Genomic DNA, 21,448 nt, shown 5'->3' on the forward strand with positions numbered 1-21,448 from the left:
GCATCATTTCTTAGGCTCATTTTGGGCCCTTAAGGTTATGTGTAATTAAAAGGTATACATTAATAATGTATGTATTTGGGTCATTTGATGTAGTACTTACAAATTACACTATAACAAATAAGATATCTTTTCATTTGCAATATGCCAAGTGGGAAATCGTGTGGTCATTTTTCATTTTTTTTTTCTTTATTACAGTCATTCGTCTGATATGTGGTTGCTAATTTCTGAATGAATTTTAATAAAAAATTACCGATATATTTGCATTCAGTTAGCAGTTTGGAAGCGCAGACACGCGGGCATCATTGCACAACTCTGCTGGCCTGTAGCCCTTATTGAGACGCAAAACAATGCTCTCGCTCACGTTTTTAAACAACAGCCATACATCACCGTCGAACACAGAACGGGAATTTGAATATACTTCTCTATATTAAAATATATGTGCATTTTCTTTAATAGCGTTCCCTCTTAAGGGACCAGCCTTGAAGCCAAGCACAGGTGCAATACGCAGCCGATATTCATATGTAAACACTTTAGTGCACTGAAGGTTTTGTCTTCCCACCAATGAAGCTGGAGTTTATACTTTAAGATATACAGATTTGCCGTTAACATCCCAAGTTCCTCTCAGTTGCTTTAGGATAAGTTTATTTGCACAAATGTATATGTCAAAATGTAGAGAAGACCGGTTCCAACGTCACGTTTTATCAGGATACAAACCTCCTTTTGACATCATTAGTGCGAAATCATACCTTAGAAAATATAAAACATTATAAACTGGGTGTGCATATACTGGCAAAGATGTCCTGTGGTAGGCTACTTTATTTGACTGTTTACACTTTTATAATACATCTTTTGTTGAACCTAGATTTTATATAGGTTCATATGAATGACTGATGCAGTAAGTTGAGTTGGCGGCGTATGTATTACCTATCAGTTTCTGTCACAGACTCCTTTAAATTAGCCAACTGCGTAGATCCTTCATGAATGAACCCACGTGACCAAACATCATATGACGTCTGGCGTCTTAACAAGAGAAAGGGGGCATCGGCCGCGCGCGCAATAAATAAAGAAAGAAAGTGAATATATATATATATATATATATATATATATATATATATATATATATATATATATATATATATGTGTGTGTGTGTATGTGTGTGTGTGTGTGTGTGTGTGTGTGTGTGTGTGTATGCATGCTCTAGGGTTTACAGAGGGCAGCACAGTGTCGACTACCTACATATCACTAATTGCAAAGCGGAGGATATTCTCTCACTTCAGTAAGTCAAGCCGAAGTTGAATGTCAATATGTTAAAGAAATGTTTTGTTATGCTGAGTGTGCACGCGTGCACGTCGACTTCTGTTCATTCCTATATGTGCCCGGCACGAGCTCGTAGCGTATCAGCCGCCTGAGTTGACAGTTCTGTGGACGTGCGCTTAAAACGGCCACGCTGATTCATCGGTAAGAGCAACCTTCTTTCACGCCGCCGCTGTGTTCGCTTAACATGTGGAAGGTGCCGCGCTGGGGGGGGGGGGGGGTTACAGTCTAGGGGAATTCCCTCTTCTAGGTGCGGGAGGCGGCACGAGTCGAAATCACGAGCATATAGTGACAGCTAGGGGCTTGTCGAGAAATGTCCTAAGTCGATGTCTAGGTGGGTAGTTTGTTAGCTCATGCACGTTGCTCCCAAACCTGCTGTTTCATCAGCGGCTCGGTGCGCGCAGAGAAGCCAGCGAAAGCCGAGGCTCCCGTTTCACAGAGCCATAGCAGGTAGGCTGCGTTTGTTTATTGCAAAACAAGAAAGTGAGCTCGGCTGGTTGTTTCTTCTGCTTCTCTGTGAAATCGAGTGTTTGTCACATTTCAGAGGAATTGGCGTAGCTCTTCGACGTTCAGCTGAAGGTTAATTGGTGCCGCCGCTTCTCGATGGACATGCAAATGATTTCCTCTCATTTTTGAAGTGCTTTTAGATTCCGTGGTTTTTGGTGCCGTTGGTTTGCGCTGGGTTTCAAACGGTAAGCGAATGAGCTTTTGTTTAATATGCTGATTCATCATAACGATTGGCAATTGGGAAGCCAGCACGTTCATCTCACGGGCGAGCGCGGACAAAGGTCTAACGCGAGAGCGATCGATGTCTATCAGCCAGCTTCCCTTCGATTCGGTGGCTGTCGAGGAGCTCGTGGTGGTTTGCTGCAGAAATCTTACCTGATGTTTTGGTTTTTCACATTTTATGAACGACTGATTATTTTGTAACGGAATACTGGCAGTCTTTAAAATGATAAAGAAAGAAATAAAAAATACCTGTTAGAATGCATTTAGATTTTTTAGACGATATATTTTACTTTATAAACATTGTTTTGCTTTCATACAACATTTACTTGTTCCTTATAAATCATACTGATTGCAGTCATATATGTAATCTCCTTCCTGATCTCCTGTGTCTATGTTTACTCCTAGGGATATGATAATATTAAACATTCGAGAGTAGCAGTAATAGCCTGCAATACCCTCTCTCTGGTGACCACAGACTCTTAGTGGCCACAATAGCACTGTCAGCTAAGATGGACCTACTCTCTTTTTAGAGCCTGTGATTAAACTTTAAATGCAAGAGCTTTTAAAACCGGACGCACTATGTCTCTGCCACACCTTTACGTTGTGACCATAAAAAGCCGACCTGTATAGCACTGCCTGGACTGAACTGTTGATGGACGTCAGAACCCTCATTCAGACAGAGCGTCACATGGATATATGAGGAACACCAGATCGCATTATAGGCAAACTGTCCATTCCTGTCCTGTCACCGCGCATTCGAAGCACAAGCAGGTCCCATCGCACATTTATAAGGACGCCCTTTTGTGTCAGCAGAGCCAGCTCACATTCTATAATTTCTCTTTCTCCTGCCATGGCAGGTAACAAGAACAGATGAGGGTCTTCTGTGTGCAGTAGGGGGTAGCGTAGGCAGCAGGGGTGTGTGTGTGCGTGTGTGTGTAGGTGCACACGTTTTTGGGCCACGCGGATTGAGTCTGTCTGTGGAGTCTGTCTGTGTGTGTGTGTGTGTGTGTTCTGGGGGTTAGTGGTGGAGACTAGGTGAGGTTGGGGGCTGGGGTGTAGACACTGGGCACTGGCTTAGAGATTTATGGTCCATCACATTCAAGGGGCTACCATAAGTCCAATCGCGGTGCACTGTGGGTATAAGTGCTGCTCCTGCTCCTGGGTGAGTCTGAGGCTGGTGCTCATTGGCTGAGGTGAGCTCAGGGGGTGAGGGGGGTGGGGGGTGGGAGTTGATGAAACCCGGAGAAAGAGTTTAGCATGGTGAGGAGACGCACTGCGTATCTGATGCGGCATGTTCATAACTTGCTAATGGCACTTTGGCCCCTCCGAAAGTGTTTGTTTGGTGTGGTTAGTGCTGGGGGTGAGGGTGGGGTTGAGTGTTGGGTCCTAGTAGAGAGGTGTGGGTCCTCAACAGTGGAGCTCAGTCTACTGAGAGGCAGGAGAGGCTGGAGAGAATGCCATTAAGAGGGCGAAGCGGAGAGAAAATCGTGGGGGTTTTTGGGGTGGTGAGGGGAGGGGAGGCTGATGATGAAACTCGCTGCAAGTGTAGAGGCTTCAGACTTTCTTCTGCCTGCTGTTGCCATGTCGCACGCTGAGAGCTGCACTGTGCAGAGATGTGTGTGTGTGCTTTAGCTGCAGATGTGTTAGACTCTTCAGTGAGGCTTCTCTAACATTCCTTTAACATTATCATCAACATCTTCTTCTTTCTCATCATTATTATTACTCAATAATAATTATGATTATTAAATGTACCCTTTTTTACGATGGGTTTTTCTGCCACTGTGAAGCTGTTTGCGTCAGATTTAGTTTCAACCCATGACTGTTATGATCATCTGATGAAACCAAAAGTTTTAAACAGTTGCATCAGGATTTTAGAGATCCACTGTGTCCTTGTGCCAACTCACTAATTATGACTACCACAATGCGTAGTTATTAAATAGGAATACCATAACATGTAGTTATTAATTAGGAATTGCACAATGTATATTAATTAATTAGTAATACCACAATGTGTTGTTATTAGTCATGGAGAAAATTATTTAAAGGAAGCACTCATTATTCTTCAAGAGGTCTCCACCAGCATGTGCTTGTATGTTGCCCAAGCATACATGATACGGTAGAGATTACATTCTTTGCGGGGCTCCGTCTCAGTCTCTTGGTCTTCAGGGGGCAGATAACTGACAAAGCCTGAAACTCAGAGTATGGAGCTCAAGGGATACTCGTTCTCCATGACAGACCCTAGACAGACACAAAGCGAACAGGTGACATTTTTCAGTACAATACTTTTTCAATACTCCTCTTTAATGGGGCAGGGCTCTATGTTCCATATATCAGTTAGTCTCTATTTACATTTGTTATATACAGCACAGCTTTCACCTCTGTGAGGCTACAAATGACAATGGAACGAGCAGACAGTTTGTATTAGTAATGACGCTATTTAGAGAATAGCCCTGCCCACAGAAGTAGCCCCATCCTCAGGAGAAGCCTTGCCACAGGTGGCCCTGCCCTCAGGAGTAGCCCCGCCTACATGAGTAGCCCCGCCCTCAGCCCAGGAAGGCTTGTCATCAGGCCGTTCGTTGGTTTACTGAGGGTCTCTGTCCACGTGCATGTGTAAAGGACATGCATAAAGCCTGAGCTTTGCTGAGCCTACTGATGTCGGTCCTGTTTTTTAATTATTTATTTTTGAAAGCAAAAAGAAATGTAGGCTACTTTTTTTGCTTAGAGTGGAGCTGTGGTCCATGTGGGCTGCATAGCCAGGGTGTGGGCAGGCTTCCTCTCCCAGGCCTGGGCTGTCTCTCTGGGCTGAGTGTGTAGAAGGGCGTGTGATTTTCCTCGCTGCGCACGGCACCGCGTCCCTCCACTGCTCAACCCAGCAGTGGTCTCAGGAGAGCGCGTCATCAGGAGCAGGCTTCCCGCAAACTCGCCTGCCAATTTTAGGCAAGATTTCGCGGGAGATATTTGCCCTAATTTCAATCATGCACTTAAATTGTGGCTGTCTGGTGCGGAGTCTGCAGCTGCCATAAATCAATACGGCAGAGAAAAAAGAAAATCTGATCGTTTATAACAAATGTTGGAAGCAGGGCTCGAAGGTCAATACTGAGTACATTCGGATTTTCATGGAGAGAAGAAATCCAATCTCTTCTCCACCGTCTCCCTTAACTCCATACCTCTAACGCCTGGGCCCCTCCAGCTGACCCGCTGGGGGGTGAACTCGTGTGAATACCTCGTCCATCCCACCGTACGGATCAAATAAATAATGGGGTGATACTCTGACACTCACCATTCTGTCGACTCCACCTGTAATGAATGAGGGTGTTAACATTCTTTATCTGCTCCCCCACCCCGTCACTAATGATACATCACACCCCTTTCCACTGACTGAATCATTTACATCCTTTGCTCAGTCGCTCCTGTTTCACGCTCTGAATCCCTGCTAGTTAATGGCTTCCCTGCCTCTCCAACACCTTGTGTTTACTTCCATACATAAACTGACGGCAGCCCCACAGCACCTCTGGCTCGCTCACTCGCCCCGGCAACTGACTCTGATTTTTAATTCGCGCTTAAATGGCGCTCGACACACACAGCTTGTTTGATAATTGACTTCACTCAGCTGAAGGGAGGGATGATTAGATGCGAATATCACTGCTTATGCGCACCCGCGCGCGCGCGTGAATGCACGTTGTTATTGTTTCTGTTAGGTATGATGCAGAGGAAGAAAAGAAAAGCATCCCTACGTTTCTGCATGAATGTCCGGTGCAGATCATGCATGAAATTAAATACAGAAAGTTTCCAGAGCGCTTGCTGATGATCTGTCTTAATTAGTCAGCTGAATTTCTAAGCCTTCAGTACTGAAATTATCCAGTTTTTGCAGCTTAGAAGCTAACAAGGTTACAGCATTTCCCAGAGGCAAAAAAGTGGGGCCATCTTGATTTCAGGATGATTGCAACTGATTGAGGTCCCAAATTAACTTTTTTGTTTCTTCTGCAATGCCTGCTGAAATCATTTTACTTGTTTCAACATTTGTAGATCAGTATTAAGAATTTAGCATACACCGCATTACACATTATTATGCAAATTGGATTTAAGTGTCATAAAGATTGAACTTTTTGTTTTTCAATTAAACTCATGGATGGTATTGTGTCTCAGGGCTCTTTGAATCACTGAATTCAATCTCAGACACCTGTGATAATTAGTTTGCTAGGTGAGCCCAATTAAAGGAAAACTACCTAAGAAGGATGTTCCACATTATTAAGCAGGCCACAGGTTTCAAGCAATATGGGAAAGAAAAAGGATCTCTGCTGCCAAAAAGTGTCAACTATTGCAATGCCTTGGACAGGGTATGAAAACATTAGATATTTCATGAAAACTTAAGCGTGATCATCATACTCTGAAGAAATTTGTGGCTGATTCAGAGCACAGACGGGTTCGTGCAGATAAAGACATAATGAGGAAGGTTTCTGACAGACAAATTCATTGGATTAAGAGAGCAGCTGCTAAAAGGCCATTACAAAGCAGCAAACAGGTATTTGAAGCTGCTGGTGCCTCTGGAGTGCCACGAAGGTGTAGGATCCTCCACATGCTTGCAGTTGTGCATAAACCTACTATTCAGCCACCCCTAACCAGTGCTCACAAGCATAAATGGTTACAGTGTGCCCAGACATACCTGAAGACTAATTTTCAAACAGTCTTGTTTACTGATGAGTACCATGCAACCCTGGATGGTCCAGATGGATGGAGTAGTGGATGGCCACCATGTTGCGACAACAAGGCGGCGACATCAGCAAGCAGGTGGCAGAGTCGTGTTTTGGGCCGGAATCATGGGGAGAGAGCTGGTAGTCCCCTTTAGGGTCCCTGAAGGTGTGAAAATGACCTCAGCAAAGTATATAGAGGTTATGACTGACCACTTTCTTCCATGGTACAAAAAGAAGAACTGTGCCTTCCGTAGCAAAATCATCTTCATGCATGACAATGCAGCATCTCATGCTGCAAAGAATACCTCTGTGTCATTGGCTGCTATGGGCTTAAAAGGAGAGAAACTCATGGTGTGGCCATCATCCCTCCCTGACCTCAACCCTATTGAGAACCTTTGGAATATCCTCAAGCAAAAGATCTATGAGGGTGGGAGGCAGTTCACATCAAAACAGCAGCTCTGGGAGGCTATCCTGCAAAGAAATACAAGCGGAAACTCTCCAAAAACTCAACTTCAATGGATGCAAGAATTGTGAAGGTGATATCAAAGAAGGGGTCTTATGTTAACATGTAACTTGGCCTGTTAAGATGTTTATTTTTTATTTATTTTTTTTTATTGAAATAGCTTTTTATTTCAGTAGATGTGACAATGCTACAAATTCAACAAATGACCTTTTTCATTTCTTTACAACCTATAAAATGTTTTGAAATGTTGTGCATAGTAATTTGGAACAGTGCATTTTGAGTTTCATTATTTTTGAAAAAATACCGTTATCATTGGGAGGTTTGTTCAATAAAATTCAATTTATATTCCAACTTGAAATTGAATTGTTGATGACTTAAAAATTATACTGATTGTCATTTGCATTGAGCATTTAGGAAAATCAGAGAAAAATATCATTTGCACACAAGTTCGGAACGCGGTTTAGTCAAGCGGTATTATACGCTTATGAAAAACATTCCTGGAGGTAAAATGCAGTTTTCATTCATGTGGTGGTCTATGAGATGAATTTAAACGCGCGCTTCACACCAACACACTGGAGTCCCGTCCCGTCCTGTCCCCCCAGCCCTGCTATTCCCCCAGGGCCTCACGCCAGTAGTGATCCCGGCAGCTTGTGTATGCTGACACTGTGACCCAGGACAACAGAGAACATCAAGCGAGCTAGGGTTTTCACGAGAGAAGCTCCCTCTCTTCAACTTAGCTGAATGAGTAATGCCAGAGTGAGTGACGTTGCCCTGCTTTGCTACGCAGCCATCACTGGGATCGTGGGCCGAGGCTTTGAGCCCCAGACGTTGATGGAATTTAAGGCTCTGGTGATTTCCTCCCTGACCAGCAGAATCATAAACTACTCAGTAAGTAGCAAGTGGGCGTGGTGGTGGCTAATAACCCAACCCCTCCCCTCTTAACCATAGTCCCACCCAGCCCTAAATAACCCCTTGATGGAAGAACGCAGGCGTTCATTTATGACAGGAGGCCTCGAGCGTGCCATACTCATGATGTGTATATTTCTAACTATAATGTGTAGATTTATCATTATGATGTGTGTTTATCATTATAATGTGTATGTTTATAATTTCTTTATCATTGTGCATGCTTTAGACCTTGCCAGTCCTAAACGCCTGTTAGATTGATGAGAGTGGGCTGTAGTTTGAAGGTTGGGAGTGATGGTTCTGCTTGTGTTAGTTCAACTTCGCCGCTCCCTAATTGGTGCCTTAGTCGTGGTCTTTGCTGAGGTCGGGACTTTTCCTCTCCTCTTTTTTGAAAGCCTCAAAATGTGTTGAGGGTGCATTTTTCACAAAGCTGCTTCTCTCTCCCTTTCTGTCTCTCCTTCAGCCTTTACCGAAGTCTCTCGCTCGCTCTCTCACTCTCTCGCCCTCTCTTCTCCATGACCTCACTCAGCGCTTTGTATTTTCCTGTGGGTGTGATGTCTCTCCTCTACAAGTAATCACCCCTGATTTGTCAGCATTCTTCTTGCCGATTCATAAAAATTCAGCTTGCGCCTGCAGAAGAAGCCCGCCTCGAACACGCACACTTGAACCCCTCAGGGCTGTCCCCTGCACCCCCCAGACACACACACACACACACACACACACACACACACGCTTGCTCGCTCGCTGTCACTCACTCACTCTCTCTCCAACCCCTCAATGCTAGTCTCTGGAGGCCCTGCGCCCTGTACTGGGCAGCCATGAAAGCAGTTAAGAGGGCAGTGTGCATTAGCTCTGCTGCGGGGTAAGAGGCTACATTGTGCTCCATCTTCTTCCACAGGAAAGTTCAAAGCCTTCAAAAAAGTGTTCAAAGCCCCGTGACGAGGAGTGGAGCACAGCAGCAGGAAAGGGCATAGGCAATGTAGGAGACAGGATGCATACAGAGATGAGTGACATTTATTATGGGCAAATCCATGATCAGTAATGTTAGTGCGGTCCAGGCTCGAAGTACCAGTTGGGTCGTACAAAGAAATGAAGCTAGAATACATGGCAAAAGCAAAGACTGACAATGGAATACAAGCAGGAAGTCAGGAACACAGTGAGAGAAAATCAACTAGCAGAAGATAAGTGGCTAGAAACAAGAAACCCCTGACACAAGGTGGGATACACATAATGAGACAAAAGCTGGAAACAGGCACCAGAGCAAAAATCACAATGACGACAAGACAAAAAAAAAAAACAACACGCCAAGGCAACCACGACACCAAAGAGGAAAATGGTGTCAAGCTCTCTTCTAAGGCTTCTCACTGAAAGTGAAGTGCATTTAACCATCTGCCATTTTATGGCAGTCGTGATATAGAGTTTAACTACAAGCTGAAAAGTTACCTTTGAAGACAAACTGACATAACTGCTAACAATCTGTAATTATTTTATGACCACATATTACCTTCAGGAATCTTATATTTCTGTCTTCTAATGTTAATGGTATAAATATGGTTAGTTTTTTTGAACAACCTTGACAGAAGCAATCTGGTCGTTATCTACGCTCAAGGATGACTGTCTGGAGGGGCGCAGTTCCATGCTTTAGTTATGCAGACATTCCAGGCTTTCATGCAGACGTACTCTAGCCCTTCATTAGCGCCTAGCGTCTTACAAGATCACCGCTATTGGCTGGATATTTTCGGGTGTCAACCCAGCGAACACAATGATGTGTAAAAACCCTAGTAATATTACTGTACAATTGTGATTCAAGCATGTCAGTGTACAGGCTGGTCTACCACCCATATAGTCCAGTCAGCAGTAGCCCAGAGGTCAGAGACTGACCAGTAATGAACATACCAGTATACAGGCTGGTCTACCATATAGTGCAGGACCCATATAGTCCAGACAACAGTAGCCCAGAGACTGACAAGTAGTGAAGAGGGAAGAAGGAAGCTGTGTATGTGGACGTGATAATGTGGTTAGTGAATGTAGCTACAATGAAGGCGCTTCTGATAAACTGTCTGTGAATATATAGAGAGCGATATGTGGGGGTATCGTGTGCAGCACAGACATGCTGTTTTCAGAAGGCAGCGGAAGACACCTTTTGTATTCCAGAAATAAATATATCACTGAAGAGTGTTTTTATGCACAGCAGGAGACGAGGAGAATGTTTCATGCACTCATGCGCATGCACATGACCCTGCGCGCACGTACACACACACACACACACACACACACACACACACACACACACACACACACACACACACACACACACACACACACACACACACACACACACACACACACACACTCTTTCATGATTTAAGCCACTTAGAAGCAGAGCTGGTTTCAAAATATCTGCTTTGATAAAGTGTTTGTGATAATGTTGGTTAAAGAAGCTGAAGTACTGAACTCTCTTTCACAGAATTGATTCCTATCATACAAAACTCCCCTTGAATTGAATTGCTCCTGAATTGATTTACTTTTGAATCAGCTGTTACCACTGAATTGTAAATGGGAGCATTTTGCTGTTGGGCCAGTTGTTTGTTTCCCTGAGATATGTAGCATGTCTTATAGCATTACAGAGGATTAGACAGTTATGTAGTATGTCTTATAGCATTACAGAGGGTTAGACAGTTATGTAGTATGTCTTATAGCATTACAGAGGATTAGACAGTTATGTAGCATGTCTTATAGCATTACAGAGGATTAGACAGTTATGTAGCATGTCTTATAGCATTACAGAGGATTAGACAGTTATGTAGCATGTCTTATAGCATTACAGAGGATTAGACAGTTATGTAGCATGTCTTATAGCATTACAGAGGATTAGACGGTTATGTAGCATGTCTTATAGCATTACAGAGGATTAGACGGTTATGTAGCATGTCTTATAGCATTACAGAGGATTAGACGGTTATGTAGCATGTTTTATAGCATTACAGAGGATTAGACGGTTATGTAGCATGTTTTATAGCATTACAGAGGATTAGACGGTTATGTAGTATGTCTTATAGCATTACAGAGGATTAGACGGTTATGTAGCATGTCTTATAGCATTACAGAGGATTAGACGGTTATGTAGCATGTCTTATAGCATTACAGAGGATTAGACAGTTATGTAGCATGTCTTATAGCATTACAGAGGATTAGACGGTTATGTAGCATGTCTTATAGCATTACAGAGGATTAGACGGTTATGTAGCATGTCTTATAGCATTACAGAGGATTAGACAGTTATGTAGCATGTCTTATAGCATTACAGAGGATTAGACAGTTATGTAGCATGTTTAATAGCAATACAGAGGATTAGACAGTTATGTAGCATGTCTTATAGCATTACAGAGGATTAGACAGTTATGTAGCATGTTTTATAACATTACAGAGGATTACACAGTTATGTAGCATGTTTTATAGCATTACAGAGGATTAGACAGTTATGTAGCATGTCTTATAGCATTATAGAGGATTAGACAGTTATGTAGTGTCTTATAGCATTATAGAGGATTAGACAGTTATGTAGCATGTCTTATAGCATTACAGAGGATTAGACAGTTATGTAGTGTCTTATAGCATTATAGAGGATTAGACAGTTATGTAGTGTCTTATAGCATTATAGAGGATTAGACAGTTATGTAGTATGTCTTATAGCATTACAGAGGATTAGACAGTTATGTAGTATGTTTTATAGCATTACAGAAGATTAGACAGTTATGCAGTATGTTTTATAGGATTACAGAGGATTAGACAGTTATGTAGTATGTCTTATAGCATTACAGATGATTGTTAAACACTAATTCTGCTCATTGAACATTTTTGAATAGTCAACAAGGTAATGGTGTCAAGGGACAAGGAGCTTCACCTGCCATATGAGCCTACCAGCAAGAGCTATACATAGCACTGATGAGACACGAACCTGCAGTGGACCGGGTTCAACAATAATAATTGCCTGAATACTCGGGGCAAGTCAAACATGAAGTTGGCACAGCAACATGCAAAATCACTTGTCAGGTTGGCCCTGTTCATTGGGTGGGGGGCTCGGGGTGTTAACAACATAACTGATGCCAGACTCAATGCACTCAAATATTTAACCCTGCGTAAAGCAACAATGGTCTTATCCATTCGTGCATACAGTCAAATCAAACCAATGATATCTGTTTACAAACAACGTCAGAGCGTTGTGTGCAGGAAAATGGAGAAGCGTGAATATGACGCAAAATGAGTCCACAGCTTCTTTCCCTCATGGAGCGATTTTGACCCCTCTGTACCTGAGATGTTCTGTAAACTGTAGGGCAGATATACAAGGCTCTTTTTTGTCAGAACTGCAAATTATAGAAATTGCTCAACAGCTCTCTCTGTCACAATGCATATAGCAGTGATAAAAGCATGTTTGGCCCACTACACGGCAGTGGTAGCTCAGTGGTTAAGGTGCTTGACTTGTAATCGGAAGGTTGCTGGTTCACGTCCCACCACTGCCGAGTTGTCACTGTTGCGCCCCTGAGCGAGACCCTGAATGCCTGTGTTGTGCTCAGTCTTAATTGTAAATTGCTTTGGATATAAAAAGTGTGAGATGGATGTAAATGACAAAATTAGTCAAAACAGCATATCTCATGCTTGAAAGGTGTTTGGTATGTTTTAAAAGAAAAATAAATGAAAGTATATTGTGAGAATGTGCATTTATTTTTAAAAATAAATAACCTTACTAAATTAATTGGCTTATGTGTGCGTATTTGTATGTGAATAGCACTTTGAAAATTTGGTTCATCACGGTGAATTTTCCAGTCACATGCCCGACTGGGGAAGTCGGGGGGGAAAAGATAACGTTGACCCTGCTTTGAGACTCCAATTCTAGACTCCTAGGGCTCCTTAGTTTATGCCCTGTTCTTTCTGAATATGACCAGTGCAGGGTGGCGTTAACCAGCAAGCTCTGGTGCAGGTGGAACTGAGTGGAACTCAACCGGCCCGATGGTACTCCCATGATACTTTCTGCCTCTCTGCTCTTCATGCTGTCATCATATTCAGATTCTCCTCTAACAAACTGCTGCCTTTTCCTGTTTGACTAAGGTGAGGGCCACACCTGTTGGGCTTCTCCGTTGCCATGGCGAAACCGGGGTCTTCTTTGGGGCGAGTATCTTGGGTCCTGTGACGCCGGGGTGCATTTATTAGGCCTTCCATCAAGCCGTGCTCGCCTTCTGCTTTTAGAATAGAGGGGGGGAAAGGGCAGGTGACACAGTGAGTTGGACTGCCCTCAGATTCCCTGACCATGAGGGAGAGTGAGGGTGGGTGTGTGAAGAGGCATGGAGCACGGCTGGAGATGGAGCCCAGCTGTGCACTGTTGGGGACTGTGTGTTTGGCAGCCAGTAAAGTGGCATGAGTCCGCTGAGCCAGCAGCACAGCCTGTGTGTGTGTGTGTGTGTGTGTGTTTGTGCATGCGCAGATTCTTCTGTTGTCTCTGCCTGTGTGACTCCAGTCTTGCTGCAACCCAGCTGTTTCAGTTCCGTCCAGTACAACGCACACACACACACACACACACACACACACACACACACACACACACACACACACACACACACACACACACACACACAAATACAAACACATCACCAAACAGTTCATCAGATAAGCTTTCTGCTAACACACACACATATACACACACACACACTCAGAAAGGATACTCTGAGTTCTAAGCCCAGGTAGAAAATTTGCTATTCTTGCACATTTGTGGCTGAACTCTTTAAATCGCTGACCTCTTGTTTATTCATTATTAGCTCAACATAGACCTACATGGCCATAATACCCTAAAATAAGCAGCTAATAACTCCTCCCACTGCGCTGATGATCTCCACTGAAGTGCTTCTGCCTAATGCCTGCAGCTGCTTTAGACCTCCTCTGCGATTATTTCTTTATTTTGATGACTGACACACCCTGCTGCTTCCCTACTTCTTGCTTAGCTTGTTAAATCCCGTCCTGTGGGACGAGGGACCGGCCCATATAAAACACTGGCCCAGACCCAGACCACGGGAACAATATTTGTACCATCACGCATCTGCACTCATGGTACTCCATGAATGGCCTTATTTCTCTCCAGGTTTTTTTTCTGTTCTGTTCCTGAACCAAAATCAAACGATTTGACTTGATGTCGGGTGAAAGATGAAAGCACTCTAATCCTGATGAGGGAAAATCTGTTTCTGTCCAATTATATGTACATTTAAAAAGACCGTAAGTGAAGTATGGATGTAAGTGAACCACAGGTGTTTGTGAATCACGGATGTTGTTTGTTGTCTTGGCAGACCGTCTTGCAGGGCAGTTCGGAGTGTTTCTCGTGGCATGACTACTACAAACAAGGGACACAAAGCACTGAAGGCAAGTCTCAGCCAACTGGCCACTTTCAGATGCCACTTTTCTTTCTCACATGCTCCACCTCCATATCCTTGTATTTCTCTTTTATCATATTCTCACTGTCCTCCTAAACTCTTGCCTTCGCCCCACCCCCGTCCTGCCCTCTGCACCTCCCCTGTCCTGCCTTCTGTCCCGCCCTTTGTCCTGCCCTTCGCCCCACCCCTGTCCCGCCCTCTGCCCCGCCCTCCCCACCCCACCCGGCAGGTGAAGCGTGAGCCGGGCGAGAATGGCACGAGCCTCACGGATGACGAGCTGGTGTCGATGTCGGTGCGCGAGCTGAACCAGCACCTGCGCGGCCTCTCCAAGGAGGAGATCTTGCAGCTGAAGCAGCGGCGGCGAACGCTCAAGAACCGCGGCTACGCCGCTAGCTGCCGCGTCAAGCGCGTCACGCAGAAGGAGGAGCTGGAGAAGCAGAAGGCAGAGCTACAGCAGGAGGTGGAGAAGCTGGCCTCGGAGAACGCCAGCATGAAGGTGGAGCTGGACGTGCTGCGCTCCAAGTACGAGGCGCTGCAGAGCTTTGCTAGGACTGTGGCCCGCGGGCCTGTGGCGCCCACCCGGGGCCCCATCGCCTCCATCGTCGGGCCCCTCATCCCGGGCAAGGTGGCTGCCACCAGCGTCATTACCATCGTCAAGTCCAAAACGGAGGCGCGGTCGTAAGGCCATGGGGGATGTTGTAAACGCTTTGGTCAGCACGTCCTTATCAAGCACAGGCTTCTGCTTTGAGAAAAAAAAAAGAAAAAAAACAAAAGAAAAGATAAAATTGCAGTCAAATACACTCTGTCTGCTCCATCTGTGTGCTCCACAACGGGCCAAACTTGGTGAGTGCCAGTGGGGCAATAAACAGTCCCCTCTGTCTCTACCGCCTAAGCATAGAGATAATGACTGTTGAAGTACAAAGGATATGCCCAATCAGGACATTCCATGGTAGATTTACATGTATGGATATTTTAGTGAAGATGGATGTTTCTTTTGTTGTTTGTTTGTTTTCTTTTCTTTCCTCATGTGTCTGTACAGTTGGCCAGATATAACCCACCTGATTTAACTCACTGGACTTTGTGCTAATTGCCGAGCTCTCGATTAGCTGAATCAGGTATGATGGGGAAGGAAACCCTATGTAGTCCACACTGATCTGCCTGTGTCCTGCCATGTTGCACAAAATAACCACTCCAGAGCTACTCTAACTGTTGTTCCACATCTCTGTGTCCCCCATGTATGGCATGAAGGAACGCGATTAATGTTGTCTTTCGCTTTTCAGATCCCTGTGCTTGATGTCATCCACTGACCAGTTTGTGAATGGGATCAAAAAATCAAACTAGGCGGGCCATCACAGTTTGATATAGCGTAATGAAAACAGGCTGACGAAAGGGCCACCAAGTCTTCATGGTGACTCTTCATCAAGTCACAAAGTATTCTTGGGGGTTTTCTTAAAATGAGTCGCTGTGTGGGGGGGTGGGGTCTTAATGATTTTCAAGCATTACAGTTGCTGAGTCAATGTGTCCCTACACTGATGTCACTACATTGTGATATCAACATTCTTAGTCATAGCAGATAATTGTGATTATTATTATTATTATTATTATTATTACAGACTAAACCTCTGTAAAGGTCTGCACCATTTTATTTATTCTGCCATGAGAATTCATCACTTTAGATGGTGATAGGTGATAAAGTGTTTTAAATTGACAGATATGTGGGATTTTTAATTGGTACCTTACTCAGAACTTCATATGTAACATTAATTGGAACTTCCATTTGTTTTAAATCTTTTATGACTGTGGTACTGTGTCATCCTTGGAAATAAACGCTAAATCCATTGTGGATGTAGTTTTAGAGAATCTGGATCCTGGAATCTGAAATGAAACTACTCCAGCATTCTTTACGTTTATTAGCTGGCTAATTGGAAGGGAGCATGTATGTTAACCTGAACACAGTTGTACTTTCAGTTGTACGTTTGTACAGTTGTACATTTTTCTGTGCAGCCATGCTAATGCTAGTATTAGAAGCTCTGTAAATGCAGTGTGTGGGGGATACAAGAATGAGTCAGTGTTTCAGGATGAATCTGTTTTCCCTGAAACAGTTAGTTTAGTTTCTTTGTTTTGTCCTGTTTTGTCAATTCCATTTGTGGAATGATGTTTACAAGTTATATTCTGAAGAATATGACAAGGAGAGGCAATAAACTATTAGCCTATATTTATGCATGGGAATGGAGAAATCCAGTAGCTGTGTCCAGGGGTGATGTTCACCTTTTGCAGACACAAGTTATGTGACGAGGGAGACTACATAAAATAGAGCAAACTGTTTTCCATGTTTTCTGACCTACAGGATTGAGACTAGTGCTTTACGTGGCTTTTTGAAAACATTTTGAGATAAACATTCGTAAAGTATGCTGGCAAATGTGAACTATTGAGCGGTTTAGTTTAGTTTTGCCATCCTAGAGGTTTTTTTTTGTTTGTTTGTTTGTGTATGTGTGTGTGTGTCTGTGTGTGTGTGTGTGTGGATGGGTCAGAGTTGCTCAAACATAAGTCCACATGAGCTTTATCACTGAATTATAACTAAGTGTTCTTTGATGTCTTGGTCTAAAGGTTTAGTTGTATTTTTCTTCATTTTTTAGTAAGAAATCCTTTTGTTATTCATATGTAAAAAAAAAAATAGAAAAGTTAACAAAAAAATTAAAAAACTTGAACTTGTTTGATATCGATTTTGCAATTGTACCAAAAGTGGCTTATTACTGAAGTGTGCTAGCTTTTCTAGTGACTAGGCGCGTGGCGTGGAGTAGAGCGTGCCGTGCTGTGGAAGTGACCAGGTGACAGTCTTGTCCACTGTATTGTGTCCTGCTGTACTGTAAAAAAACATTTCTATTTAGAAGAGTCTCTGGTATAAGGCAGTGTACAGATGACAGTCACCCATCCATTTCAACCCCTTTTACTGTATCTTATACAGATTTAGTTTTCAAGACCTCCCCAGCGAAAAACCTCCCCAGTGATCCTTCCCAAGAGCAAGGCGTTCATAAAGCTGCCCATTGAATCTCCCATTACAAAACCAGTGAAGGTGCAGCTAAAGACCTGCACATGTTCCAAATGTTTAATATGAAACTAACATGGAAAGAAATATTACCATTTGAGTTTGATGAGTGAGAGCCACATGCGATTAATGTAGACTGGCTTTATATTAAGTGTTCATCATAACTAGCATATTTATTTGGCAAATGCATCAAACCCAATCCAAAAATAATGAATCCAATACATCTGGAACTGATTGGATAATTTAGTTTTTAAATCGGGCTCCGTTGGCTAATAACCAGCTAATCTGCTAACAATTTCATTCCCATAGTAACTTGGGTTCAAGAGACAGTTGTCAGAAGTCCCTCTTACCATACAGTCCGATATACCAGTCTAAAATGGCCACATATTTAAACAAACCATAATTGCCAATAAACAGCACTTTGCCTTTGTTTCTGAGCGTTCAAAATACAAGGCAAAACATAATTAAACAGTGATTACACATAACGTTTGTTAGATTTATGGATACACAAAATAAATTTGATCCAAACATGTCATTTATTCACCTCCATTATATTGCACTTTGGCCCTGTCAGGCTGAATATGGCAGTGAGGCTTGTAGATAACATGTAGCACTACAGATGCAGTACAGTACTTTCATAGGTATATGGAAAGTTCATATTACATATGATCAGGTTATTTTTGTGAGTGAAGTCAGTGAACATGCACTGTTGAGCTGAGCGTCTTGTTTCTGGTATGCTCTTGCCTGCTATCTGCTCAGGACAAAATGTGTAATGCAATGTACTGGAAGCAGTTCGTTTTTGACCGGGTGGTGAAGGTCAATCGTGCGAGTCTTAAGAATTCAGTGAGTGAGATGGGATTGCTGGTGTAGGTTCGGGGATGAAATTCAGAAGTCCTACACTCATATTTTTTGAAAAGGGTTCTTGTACAATGAAGTGAGACAATAATGGAAATTGCCTGTATTTTGCATTTATCACCTTAAATGGAATACTTGGCCAAAAATGCTGAAAGGTCTGTCAGTCAATAAGAGTTAAAAGCTAGTGGTGATCTGTTAATGTAAACATAATGGTAATCAGTTAATGTAAAGCTAGTGGTGATCAGTTAATACAAAGCTAGAGGTGATTAGTTAATACAAAGCTAGCTAGGCTCTGTTGGCTTCCATAGTTCCTGTGCAGCTCTGAACTGTGATGACTGAGAAAAACTGCATAGCATGGCACTGGAATGGCACTGGAGTGCAGTGACACAACTGCGTGGTATGGCACTGGAGTGCAATGACACAACTGTGAGTATGACACTGGAATGCAGTGACAGAACTGTATGGTATGGCACTGGAGTGCAGTGGTGAACAGGACTGTGTACGATGGTGATGTCTTTTCTGTAACTAGTGCTTCATAACATGGCAAGAGTTAAAAAATGATGAACCTGCTGAACCAGATGATTTATTGTCAGCTGACATACTGTATATCTGAAGTTTAAAAATACATCTTGCCTCATGATGTTCCTGTTGGTTGGGTCAGGAGAAGCAGCGGTGGGTGGGCTTTAGGACCTGGCGGCAGATCAGATTGTCCAGCTGACCGTCCATATTGGTGTATCAGGTTTATGGCATTGTCTCCTCTTCCCTGCAGATGCCTGAGTTTTCACTTTACATCCCTGCATTATAAGATCTCTTCTGCACATAGCCCTCCTCAGTCCCGCTGAATAGAGTTCCCCACCAAATGCCTGACTTTGTCCCTTGGACAAAAATGATTGATCCCTTTGACTTTGGTGCTGCTTCACACGGCAGTGTCCCGGCTGTTTCCTGCAGTGGCGTTATTGTGACATGGTCAGTAGGAGTGAAGAGCATCACACTGAGGTGGATATTGGATAATTAGACTGAAGAATATGGACCATTAGGTGGCTGTATTGTTGTCCTTTGCATAACAGCATTAGAAAACCATCTTTTTGCAGCAAAAAAAACCCATCCAGAATTAGGCTTACCTAACAGGCACGAAAGATCTTTCTCTTTTTTCTTCTTTTTCTCCCTGATATCACAACACGCATTCTAAGGAGTCTTGGATCCTTTCCCTTGTCTTACAGGAGCGACCTGATTGGAGGACTGATAACATTATCAGCACTTATGTGACACTATGTAATAGCTTTAGGCTAAGTAGGCTTTGTTCATCATGTTCTCTGTTTGGTAAGCAGGTAACCACAGGTTTCTCTATGGCTCAGTACAGCTCTTTGTCTCTAAAGTGTTAAATCAGAAAATCAAGCTATGAAATGTGAGGTGGTGATTGGTGAATTACATTTATAAAATGTGTTTTGGTTACTTTTATCTATGGGTTGTAATAATATATATATTTCAGTACTTTGTATGAAATACAGTAACAAAATGGGTGAATTGTAACTATTTATTAATTAAATTATTGTACTTTTTGCAATCTGTAGATACACAAGTGATATGATGTATTCACATATAAGAACTGTGGATTAAACCATGCAGATAGTCATTCTCCGGTGTGGCTAAGTTATTGATGTACTGTTGTATATACTGTATGTTTGGTGATAAACAGCTTCCTTTATTTTATATATGATCAATAAAAACATGTTTTGAGAGATGCCCATAGTTTCTTGCGTTTGCTGACCCAGACATGGTGCGTTTTTTTGGGGTTTTTTTGTTATTGTTTTTGGTCATATTCTGTGGCATCGTCATTGACCCACTTCGACGGCTGTAAAAATAACCCTCCTGGTGAAGGCTTCTTGCCATCAGTAGGTTTTAGGAGAGCGTGATCATTTAGATGGCACGATTTCCTCCCTCTGTGATCCAAAAACGGCAGCCAGTCGACCTAGATTGAGCAACCCTCCGTGGACTTGTTTTTTTTGGTGGGGGGGCTGATGTGAGTGAGACCCTTGAGGCTTGGGAGGAGGCGGGAGATGTCTGTCCTAACTTTGGACTTGGAGCAGACAGGGACATGTCCAGTGTCTAGGAAAGCTGAAGTGTGAGCCCTGATCATTTCCTTCCAGGCTAAACCTAGAAAGTCTAACCTTTTTCTGCTCAGGTTGTAACCCATTTAAAATGTTTTTTAAGCAAATTACACTAGTCTAAATGTACAATTTCATTAAAAAAAATTATGAAAATAAATCTGATAATTATTACACACAGTTGAGAGGTTCATTTTATACACATCTTTCACATGGCCACAAGGAATCTTCTTGTTAAAGTGTAAACAACAGTATTTTAACGTGATCTTTACTGTCAAATTCTTCTTTAACTAGAAGCTCAAAATATGTATTGTTGTTAGTTCTGGCTCTTTGCTGATTGTTTTTACTCAGTTGCAATGGTCAGTCTCTAATGTAGTGGAGAGAGTCCACTACACTATCCGCGTTTCCCCGAGCCTGCCCTGGGCGTTTGCACCAGGGATGTGTAGATAAACCACCTGCACACCCCTTCACGGGCTGCTGTGGAACGCGCGCGGGCTGCTCCGTGGCTTCCGGACGTGATGCATTGAGCACGCGGAGGGGAGAGGTGAGAGCGCGGTCCATGTAGGGCAACATTCGTCATCCGTACCCAGTTCCGCGGCAGGTACCTGCCCCACTTCTCCCGTCCCGAACGTGGCTCACGCTGCCATAGACTAGCCCCCCCCCCCGCGCTGCCAGAGGCCCTCGTAGGGGACGGCTTGTCCTGGTCATTCCTCTCAGCACCAGCCACGTTTTACTAATGGCTTTGTTAGGGAAGACGGGCTCATGAAGAAAAAAAAGAAAGCATTGCCACTAAGATGTGCCACCACGCTTGATGATTGGGCATCTAATCATACATAGGCTGATTTATTATTGAAGATGGCACATTATGTAGTCGCATTTAGTGGAAATGACATGTTTGGCATTGCATCGGTATTGTAACGTG

The 21,448-nt window shown here is 43.3% G+C and overlaps 1 protein-coding gene across 3 annotated transcripts; it reads left to right on the top strand.

The window, feature by feature from the left end:
* Positions 1-1,201: 1,201 nt before the first annotated feature.
* On the top strand, positions 1,202-20,138 carry mafga (MAF bZIP transcription factor G a). 3 transcript variants are annotated; one of them, XM_081710748.1, is made up of 3 exons: positions 1,202-1,277; positions 14,437-14,509; positions 14,750-20,138. In XM_081710748.1, the coding sequence occupies exons 2-3, from the start codon at positions 14,474-14,476 to the stop codon at positions 15,200-15,202; spliced, it is 489 nt and encodes a 162-aa protein (XP_081566874.1). In that variant the 5' UTR covers positions 1,202-1,277; positions 14,437-14,473; the 3' UTR covers positions 15,203-20,138. The 3 variants fall into 3 exon arrangements, with proteins under 3 accessions (XP_081566874.1, XP_081566875.1, XP_035386630.2); XM_081710749.1 differs by lacking the exon at positions 1,202-1,277 and adding an exon at positions 1,301-1,459; XM_035530737.2 differs by lacking the exon at positions 1,202-1,277 and adding an exon at positions 1,632-1,765.
* The last annotated feature ends 1,310 nt before the right edge of the window (positions 20,139-21,448 follow it).

Source organism: Electrophorus electricus, chromosome 3 (genome assembly GCF_041902795.1).
Source record: "Electrophorus electricus isolate QZ-2024a chromosome 3, ASM4190279v1, whole genome shotgun sequence".
Classification (NCBI taxonomy): Eukaryota; Metazoa; Chordata; class Actinopteri; order Gymnotiformes; family Gymnotidae; genus Electrophorus; species Electrophorus electricus.

Bases quoted from the DNA above. Each gene is read 5' to 3' on its own strand.
- mafga (XM_081710748.1), top strand. From the start codon at position 14,474: ATGACTACTACAAACAAGGGACACAAAGCACTGAAG. The intron at 14,510-14,749 runs GCAAGTCTCAGC...CCCACCCGGCAG, and splicing joins AGGGACACAAAGCACTGAAG to GTGAAGCGTGAGCCGGGCGA.